At 38.4% G+C, this 9,801-nt stretch overlaps 3 protein-coding genes and 1 pseudogene across 6 annotated transcripts in view; all 4 read left to right on the forward strand.

Moving 5' to 3' along the window:
* LOC103472208 (acetylcholinesterase collagenic tail peptide) overlaps window positions 1-1,262 on the forward strand; it is a 10,354-nt gene extending 9,092 nt beyond the window's left edge. For all 4 annotated transcript variants that reach the window (XM_017307642.1, XM_008421658.2, XM_017307643.1 and 1 more), the window contains one exon: window positions 169-1,262. In XM_017307642.1, coding sequence (XP_017163131.1) covers window positions 169-238 — 70 coding nt within the window. In that variant the 3' untranslated portion in view covers window positions 239-1,262. The remainder of the gene's footprint in view (window positions 1-168) is intronic.
* A 745-nt stretch (window positions 1,263-2,007) lies between these two features.
* LOC108166739 (lactose-binding lectin l-2-like) lies at window positions 2,008-2,710 on the forward strand. The gene has a single exon (XM_017307644.1). The coding sequence runs from the start codon at window positions 2,131-2,133 to the stop codon at window positions 2,614-2,616; it is 486 nt and encodes a 161-aa protein (XP_017163133.1). The 5' UTR covers window positions 2,008-2,130; the 3' UTR covers window positions 2,617-2,710.
* A 1,920-nt stretch (window positions 2,711-4,630) lies between these two features.
* LOC103472209 (lactose-binding lectin l-2-like) lies at window positions 4,631-5,300 on the forward strand (annotated as a pseudogene).
* Window positions 5,301-6,141: 841 nt separating this feature from the next.
* Window positions 6,142-9,727, forward strand: LOC103472211 (peptidyl-prolyl cis-trans isomerase FKBP14-like). Its single transcript, XM_008421663.2, has 4 exons — window positions 6,142-6,720; window positions 7,906-8,054; window positions 8,438-8,565; window positions 8,701-9,727. The coding sequence occupies exons 1-4, from the start codon at window positions 6,527-6,529 to the stop codon at window positions 8,857-8,859; spliced, it is 630 nt and encodes a 209-aa protein (XP_008419885.1). The 5' UTR covers window positions 6,142-6,526; the 3' UTR covers window positions 8,860-9,727.
* The last annotated feature ends 74 nt before the right edge of the window (window positions 9,728-9,801 follow it).

Consider the following 9,801-nt stretch of genomic DNA (forward strand, 5'->3'; position numbering starts at 1 on the left):
ATTATTTTATTTTATTTTTTTTAAATTGAGCTGTAGATGCAGAGGTAGACATATTTTCATGTATTTTTATCGGGACTCCCCGACTTCTTTAAGCTAGCCCCGCTTTTATATTCATGTTAGCAAACGGCACATTTAATTCATTTTTAACCACTCTATATGCTTCTGCAGGTCCTTTGGGCAGCTTAAATGCACTGAGTCCTGCCTCATTGATTCTACCGGCTGCAAGTACTTCACCTGAATACAGAAGGCCTCCATGAATGCAGAAATTGTACTTCAGGACTTCCTCTGGAGTATCAAAGCTTTGAAACAAACAAGTGATGCACTGAAAGACTGCACTAAAGCAAAGCTGATGTGCCTGCTCCGAGGCATGAAAAGTCATGGAAGAATGTTTTTGTTTTTTGTTTTTTTACATCAACTGTAGTACCCTCCACACCTTGAAGTTTGGTCTTGAACATGCCTCCGAGAAGAGCTCCACGGGCTGCAGCACTGTTATAAAGTCATTAGAGTTGGTGGGAAACATTTTAAGGATGTAATGATCATACCATGTCAAATACTTACACTGTTTAAGACGTGCTGACTGTTAATGCAGAAATAAGCTATGTGCTCTTTCCTACCAGACGTTAAAAAAAAGGGTTGTATCGTATTGTAGTATGCAAATCTAAGGCGCCTGAATGTTCTTACTCCTGTGCAATGTATAACAAAACACGTGTTTATTAAGTGCGATGTGATATTGCATGCAAATGTGTATAAGCGCACAGCAGACTGCTTTAGTTGTTCAGCCCTGTAGCCATATTGTGTCCCCTCTAGCAGAGAAATTTCAAACAATCCGACAGGAAAACACGAATGTCTTTTAGCAAAAACATAATAATGACATACGGTTACCGAAGCAGCATGATGTATGAATGTAAGTGTGCATTTGATAAGACAATAACATCAATAAAGACTTGATCTTCACGCCGGGGGCTTGTGTGGAAAGCAGACAAGCAGAAGAAAGAGGTGTGCAGCAACTTCCTGACGATATGCCTGTAAATATTCCTGCACTTGTTGCTTTTCTCATTTAAAGGAAGGATCTCTGCAGCACAGAAACACAGTCCTGTTCCTCACCGGTAAAAAATATAAAGTCCAACAATTTATTCTGCAACTATTGTATTGAGAATATTTAAATGGAGCGAAAAATAGTGCTCTTTACTATTTTTGTTCAAATGTCTGTTATCCTGGTTATAGTAAAGAAAGTGATTATTAAATAAATATTAATAACAACAGATGTGTGAGAAGGTAAAAGCGTCACCCTAAGCCACTTCATTGGTATTATTTCATGTGAACATGTTGCTGTTTCTATGCTTACATTCATAGATGTTTCACCTGCATTAGCTATGAAAAACCCACCTGTAAATAATCATGATCTCACTTCCTTGCTTTTTATTTTGCTTGGCCCAGACTCTGTCTCTTTATTCACAACTTTTGAGGTACTAAAAAAATTCTCTTTTTTTTCTTTAGCACAGGCCTGGTGAAGATGGATATATGGGGGTATCTTTGTTCCTGTCATATTTGATATATATATAGCATTTTTTTAGCAACTGAGGGTAACATAGTTACTTAACGATACTATATGCTTTAAAATGGCACGCAGAAGGTTGCCCCATTCTGTGTTTCCCAGAATGGGGCAACGTTCTGGAAAACACAGAACGTTGCCCCTGTAATCTTGGAGTCATGAAAAAAACAAGATAAATCACCTGCAATGCTGTGTGCTTTCAGGACGAGATAAAGTAACAAATGTGACATGACTTCTTTTACTTTAGTGTTTAGAAATGTGAATAACTAGTGAAAGTACAGAGTAAGGAAACAATCACACTGCAGGAGAAAAACTTTCTTTTTAGTTAAAAAGATTAACTGCTTTATGTTGATACAACCCTTGGAGCTTGAAGGGAAATGTAAGGTTAATAATTATCTAATTCTTTTTTCTTTTTTTTACTAAATTAATTTGACCAATGAAACTCACCAATCGAGCAGACGCCTCTTTGTGTAGGATGCTTCAAAACATGATAAAAGGCGAATGACTTCATAACATCCATCAGTGAAGTTCAGGAAGCCATCAACACAAAGCTACATTTTTTGTCTTCTAACTCCAGCATGTTGTTGCTCTTCTTGTTGGGCCTGGCTCTGGTTGCCATGTCTCCCTCGAACGGGAGTGAACTTGTGCTGGAGAGAAACAGTTGTCCAGAGTTCTGGTACAGCTTCAAYGGCCGCTGCTACAAGTACATCGCCACAAAAATGACCTGGGCTGATGCGGAGATCCACTGTCAGTCCGTGGACAGCAACCTGGTATCCATTCACAGTCTGGAGGAACACAACTTTGTCAATACCATGATCAAGAGCTTTGATCTTACTCAGGCCTTCACCTGGATTGGACTCACTGATCTCCACAAGGAAGGATTCTGGATGTGGTCAGATGGGTCCAAAATGGATTTTCAATATTGGGACGAAGGACAGCCAGATAATGCAGGAGCAAATGAAAACTGTGGACACACCAACATGTACACACACCATAAGTGGAATGACTATGTGTGCTCACTGACATTTTCTTTCGTCTGTAAAAGGCACATCACTTGTTGGTAGAGGCAGAGAAAATCATCTGAATCTGCTGTCCAATTTAACTTGTGTCTGCAGTCAAGAAATAAATCTGTATAATTAACAAAAAAAAGAAAACTGATGTCCAGAAAACCTCTTTGTGAAGGATTGTTTAATACTATTTGTTACTAAATGTTACTACGCTTTTCTGTGATGTAGTAGTACATCTCAAGTATTAGATCTAATTAAAATCAAAACAAATAAACAAAAAAACAAGATTAATATTTTGGAACTGAAATGTATGGCATTGGATGTATTTTAATAACTTATGTTTTTTTTATTAACTTTTTTTTTCAACCTCTTTGGACACTTTTAAAGCAGCAATTTATGTGTAGTTGACATTTTTGTGAAGAAATATAACTTGTGTGAGGACAATTCAGCAGACGGTCACACAAGATTCATTTGGTCCAAAGACAAAGTCTGAACAAACAGTGTATGTTGTACTGCAAACTTTGTGTGCGGTTTATTGATTTCCCTAAGGTACCCCCATTATATTTCAACAGTCAGAAATTGACAAACTATTAGTGTGAATATTTCCAAACGCACTTCCTTGACTTAAAGTGCCACATATATGGAAAACGTCTTTAATTTAACTGGCCTGAGGTGAATTCATTTGAAAGTTTAAAGCAACTTGGAAGTGTAAAAAAATGAGGTTGGACAAGGACCCAAGCCTAAAATCTGAGAATAACATGTTTAGAAAAACCTGATCACAGTAAAACAAATAATAATAAAACCCACAAATGAAGCCTAAGCGTAAATTCAAACTGTGAGACTCTCTTCAGCCTTCCCGGATCATCAATTACCAGACCTCCGCCTCAGCCAACCAGCACTGGATTGTCCCTCTTCCACAGACAATCACCATGCAAGGGCTCTTTCAAAAGCCCAAACCACCAGGGATCCACCAGCTTCAGCCGTGCTTCGACCCACCTCCTTCCCATCTCCATCCTCATCCTCCCGGACATCTCCCAAGCTTCCTCCAGGCTCCTTCCTCTCCAGGCTCTGCTCCACCACCAGTATCCGGGCCCGGGGGAAGAGAGGCTACCCTGAGCTTCGCCCCGAGCCGATCCAAGCTCGCGGAGATTCTCAACACGCACGTCTTCTGCCGGTGTCCGAGCACCAAAACCTTCGGGCCAATAAAACTGTCTAACTGCTGTTTCTCTCTGTGTGAGTCTTAACAGATTGAATTGATACACAGTCTCATATGAATTTGATCCCTACCGGTAAAGAACGTCACAGACGTGAAACCTTTTAAGACGCAATCAATGCAGTTTGGATCAAACGATATCCGATTCTGGATCTTGTTCTTTGCAGGAAGGACAATTTGACACAGCCAGTGTAGAATGATAACAAGTAGCACTTGCTTGAAAACCATTTAATGGGCTACACTGATAAGTGCTGTATTTTGTGGTCCATTATATAATCATTTTCTAATGGTTAATTGGAAGAGTTTGTGCAATTAGTTGCAAGTTTTGCTTCAATTTTTTAAACGTTTTGACATGATGAGAGCCGTTTGTAAACACTTTTGCTGTACTTATGGTTTCTTTGACCACAAATATTGCTGTTTATGCCTGTGTGTTGACTGACTTGAAAATGTGGAGTTTGAGTCGACAACTGCATAAAAGCAAACAAGAAAAACTGTAAATTATGAATAATAAAGTGCAGCATGCACTGAAAAAAAACCTCTTTCAATCAATTAAACACAATACTCTAAAGCATTAGAGATAGATATTATATTAGAATTACCGTAACTTGAGCAAATTATAGAGTACTTTGTTAAGCTGGTTCAAAGAAAAACATTTGCAGTGAGTTGTGGACAACAAAAAAGTGATGAAACTGATGCTGAACTTTACAGAAAAATAGTAAATATCTGGTTCAGGGTGATTCACCTGCTTTCGAAGTTAATGATTTTCTTTCTCTCTCTTTTTTTTATCCATTTGACCAATAAAACTCACCAATCGAGCAGACGCCTCTCTATGTGGGATGCTTCAAAACATGATAAAAGGCGAATGACTTCATAACATCCATCAGTGAAGTTCAGGAAGCCATCAACACAAAGCTACATTTTTTGTCTTCTAACTCCAGCATGTTGTTGCTCTTCTTGTTGGGCCTGGCTCTGGTTGCCATGTCTCCCTCGAACGGGAGTGAACTTGTGCTGGAGAGAAACAGTTGTCCAGAGTTCTGGTACAGCTTCAATGGCCGCTGCTACAAGTACATCGCCACAAGATGACCTGGGCTGATGCGGAGATCCACTGTCAGTCCGTGGACAGCAACCTGGTGTCCATTCACAGTTTGGAGGAACACAACTTTGTCAATACCATGATCAAGAGCTTTGATCTTACTCAGGCCTTCACCTGGATTGGACTCACTGATCTCCACAAGGAAGGATCCTGGATGTGGTCAGATGGGTCCAAAATGGATTTTCTCCTTTTCGAAGAAGGACAACCAGATAATGCAGACGCAAATGAAAACTGTGGACACACCAACATGTACACACAATATAAGTGGAATGACATTGTGTGCTCTCGTGAATTTTCTTTCGCCTGTAAAAAGCACTGCGCTTGTCTGTAGAGACAGAGAAAATCATCTGAATCTTCTGTCCAATTTCACTTGTGTTTGCAGTCATGAAATAAATCTGTATAATTAATTAAAAAAAGAAAACTGATGTCCAGAAAACCTCTTTGTGAAGGATTGTTTAATACTATTTGTAACTAAATGTTACTACGTTTTTCTGTGATGTAGTAGTACATCTCAAGTATTAGATCTGATTAAAACCAAACCAAGAAAACAAAAAACAAAACAAAAAAACAAGATTAATCTTTTGGAACTGAAATTTGTGGCACTGGATGTGTTTTAATAATTTACTTTATTTTTTTAATTTCCATCCATCCACATTTTCTTACAATTATTTTTTCCATCCTTTCTGACATTTTTAAAGCAGAAATGTATGTGTAGTTGACATTTTTGTGAAGAAATATAACTTGTGTGAGGGAAATTCAGCAGAAGGTTAAACAACATCCATTCAGTCCATGCAGAGACAAAGTCTGAACAAATAGTACATGTTGTACTGTAAACAGTACATGTTGTGCTGTTCCCTTAGGTGACCTCATTGTTTTCAGCAGCCAGAAACATACATTTTAAATTGACAAGCTATTAATGTGAATATTTCCAAACGCACTTTCTTGACTTAAAGTGCCACAAATATGTAAATAGTTTTTAATTTAACTGTCCTGAGGTGAATTCATTTGAAAGTTTAAAGCAACTTCACCTCCTTGCTTCACGATATCTTAACAGAACTACACTGCTCAAAAAAATAAAGGGAACACTTAAACAACACAATATAACTCCAAGTAAATCAAACTTCTGTGAAATCAAACTGTCCACTTAGGAAGCAACACTGATTGACAACGGGGACCCTCGTCGGGTCAATCAGTGTTGCTTCCTAAGTGGACAGTTTGATTTCACAGAAGTTTGATTTACTTGGAGTTATATTGTGTTGTTTAAGTGTTCCCTTTATTTTTTTTGAGCAGTATACTTTAAACAGCAAATTGTACTTTCGTCCATGTGCTCAGATCTATAAAAAGTCACGGATTTTGTTGTTGTTCTTGAGGTAACTATAATATAGCAGAAATAAAACAATAATACTTTTGAATCTACCTAAGGTATGAATGAAGAAGTGTAAATGCAAATAAACTTAGCATTAACGCTTGTCTGCAGATTAGAATCAGATGAAGCCTTGTGGGCGGGGCTTTTGTGGAAAGCAGCCAATCAGAGGAGCGATTCCTGCAGCAGCTTGTACACTTGAAGCGTCACTCACTGCCACGTAGAGGAGAAGCTGCTGCTGCTGCTGCTTCTTTTTCTTGTTTTCTGCTTAAATTTGCCTGAAGTTGGGTGTGTGGGCATGTTCCTGGTCGTGCTGAGTCTCCTCGGCTCCTCCATGCTGGTCTCTGTCAGCGGCGGGAAGCTGCCCGAAGCCGAGGTGGACATAGAAGTTCTGCAAAGGCCCTTCATCTGTCACCGAAGGTCCAAGTACGGAGACATGCTGCTGGTGCATCATGACGGATACTTTGAGAACGGGACCATGTTTTACTCCAGGTACAAAGTGTTTCCGTGGCTGACACGCCTTGTTTATTAAAGAATTTGAAACATAATTCTTTAATAAACAAAGAATTATGTTACGTTTAATCCTGGTGGATTATGCATTGGCCTGTTGTGTAACAGAGAAGTTGTAACACTGATCCTTCTCTTCTGTGGCAGTAAAAAACAAAAAGTTTTCGTCAATCATAAAACGGAAAAAAAAACAGCTTAATTGTTTGTGCTCAAAACTCTCTGTTTGTTGACATCACGTGATTAACATTTCACCAGAACTGATACTTTTGCAGAAGTAGGGGGTTAATATTGTATTAAGGAAAAGATACAGCAAGTCTAATGGACTTTAAAGTTTGGATTAGATGGTGCTTGGCTGACTGAAAGGAGGCTGCTACATTTTACCTTCTCTTACAAGATGAGAAAGATAAATGTGGCTGCTTGGAAGTTTTAACAACTACAATAACAAAAAGGCAGATTTGCTACTTTAGCCACTACTGATTAATCCACCAGGTAATCAGCTTGTCTCATAAATTGCAGAAGGTATAATATGAGGTGCAATAATCATTCAAATTAGAAAGCATCAATTGTTATATATTTTTCTTAAACATGTGCATTAAAATCAATAAGAAAAATGTTTAATCACTGTTACAGCTTTATTAATGAATATATTGTATTATTTTAGCAGCAGGAAGAATAATTGTCTTTCAGCCACCGTATCATGCTATTCATTTTAAAGGTTCAAATTAATTATGGCAGGTATAAGCCTGGCGGGCCAGCAGGCTCTACTTGTGCCCCCACCAGACTAAGCCTTGCTTATTTATTTAAAATTGTTTAAAAATGTCTACATTTTTAAGATTTTGTAGGAAAATTATTTCCTTATGAAGGGCAATAGCAGCATTGCATATCATGCCATACCTGAATATTTCCTAACATGGTTCTGTGTCTTACAAAACTGTGAAACATCAGTGGTTGTAATTAAGCAGACTCAGGGGTCCCCCCATTATAATATAAACCTGGCAGGCTACCAGGCTTTACACCCCACTGCCCTAGCGCATCTACCACCAGGTTTAACAAGTTTAAATGCTGAGAGTGAAGACGTTATTTTTATTTGCTCACAGCTGTCTAACTGTGAATGAAGGCACAGGTGACACCTTTTAAATAGCATTTCTCTCAATATGTTTTTTCCAACAGTCGAAGGCAAAATGAGAAATCAATGTGGTTCACGTTGGGGATCAGGGAAGTACTCAAAGGCTGGGATCTAGGTCTGCAGGACATGTGTTCAGGAGAGAAGAGGAAACTGGTAATACCTCCAGCCCTGGCCTATGGGAAGGAAGGGAAAGGTAGAGAGAGGCCTTGTCCGTCTTCTGTCTTCAATGCATGCTGCTGAACACAGTCAGTCTCTCTATGTGATATTCATGTTTCTTTGTATTACTTCCAGTGGTTTTCTAGGATTTTCATGCTAAGCTGAAACTTTATTGTGGGCCAGTCGTCTGCTTTGACTCAGCATGGAGCATGCAAACAGTCTGTGCTTTCACTCTGGTAAGCACAAACTACACTAACCAAACCCATCGCCCTGTAGTAGCTAACCATCCGTTTTATAGATGGAAAAACATCCAAAAGCTTGGCTGGATGACTAAAACTACCTAATTACGGTTTTGTTGATGCAATGTTTTGACGGCTCCATTTTTTTAAGCTGACTTGTTGCCATGTTACCTGTGACCAGGTAAGATCCCACCGGAGAGCACACTGACCTTCTTGGTTGAACTGCTTGAAATCAGAAATGGTCCGAGGTCTCACGAGTCCTTTCAGGAGATGGACCTCAATGACGACTGGAGGCTCTCCAAGTACGAGGTGAAAACAAAGATTTATTTTTTATTTTTTTCCGACTGTACAGAGTCGGGAAAAATAGTTTTTGTTTGTTTTATTTAAATTTTTTACTATTTACTTTTTTAAATCTCTATATCTCACTATGTTTGTATGTTTTAGGTGAAAGAATATCTCAGGAAGGAGTTTGAGCGCTACGGCTACCCGCCCAACGACACTTTACATGAGAACATGGCGGCCGATATCTTCGCCAAAGAGGACACGAACAAGGATGGCTTCCTGTCTTCAAGAGAGTTCACCTACAAACATGACGAACTGTAGCCTCACTGCTGTGGCTTGTCGCTTAAACACAAGAGACTCTCAGGTTATCTAAAGCAGCATGCTTGTGTGAAACAGAACTGTAACTCATTGCGTCAGACATTTTAAGCAGACTGTTTTGTTTTGGGTCCTAAGTTTTCAATCAGAGGTAAGACTTTTAAAAACCAAGAATAGCAAAGAAGGTAAATCATTTGGCTTTCCATTCTAACACATAAGATCATTGAAGACAAGCAGTTCTGTTCAGAAGTTTTGATCTACTCAACAGCAGCTAAATGTTCAAAATAAGTATATCACAAAAAACTTCATTGACTCTCAATTATCTCAAAACTTTATATATACGTACACCTCCACTAGTAGTTGGTTTGACTTTTTTTTTTTTTAGGAAGCAACAGAAAAACCATACGGCTCGGGTGGGGCCTTCACCAAGCTCTAAGCTAAGTATTTTACCACTACTCATCTTATGAGAAATTGCTAAATTATTTAAAATATTTCTCTTTTTTACATGGACCTGTCTTTCAAGTACATTTTTTCCATGTACATAGCTGTATGTCCAGAATAATGACTTTCATGCCAATTACACATTGGCATGAAAGATGCAGTATGTAAACTTCTGACCACAACTGCAGGTCAAATGACTCCACTGAATCTTAATTTAAAAAAAATCCTATGGTGCTCATATTTTTCCTACTGTAGAAATGCTTTGTATTTCTTTTTCCTTTTTGACATCTTTCTGAAGCAAATGTTCTGAATCCATTTGGATAGGAAAACATAAACTCTCCAAAAACTGATTATCATCAAAACAAATTTACCTTAAACTCTGGAACATGTTATATTTATTGACTTGACCATTAAAAGAATTTTCTTAAACAGATTTGGTCTTTTTTTTTTCTAGAAAAAGGAACTCAGACACGATATTCAGAATATAGCTGTCAGTCACACACCACC

Source organism: Poecilia reticulata, linkage group LG11 (genome assembly GCF_000633615.1).
Source record: "Poecilia reticulata strain Guanapo linkage group LG11, Guppy_female_1.0+MT, whole genome shotgun sequence".
Lineage (NCBI taxonomy): Eukaryota > Metazoa > Chordata > Actinopteri > Cyprinodontiformes > Poeciliidae > Poecilia > Poecilia reticulata.

Excerpts from the sequence above, each read along its gene's own strand:
- LOC103472211 (XM_008421663.2), top strand. The coding sequence starts at position 6,527 with ATGTTCCTGGTCGTGCTGAGTCTCCTCGGCTCCTCCATGCTGGTCTCT. Across the intron at positions 6,721-7,905 it reads GGGACCATGTTTTACTCCAG|TCGAAGGCAAAATGAGAAAT; the intron begins GTACAAAGTGTT and ends TTTTTCCAACAG. Across the intron at positions 8,566-8,700 it reads GGAGGCTCTCCAAGTACGAG|GTGAAAGAATATCTCAGGAA; the intron begins GTGAAAACAAAG and ends TGTATGTTTTAG.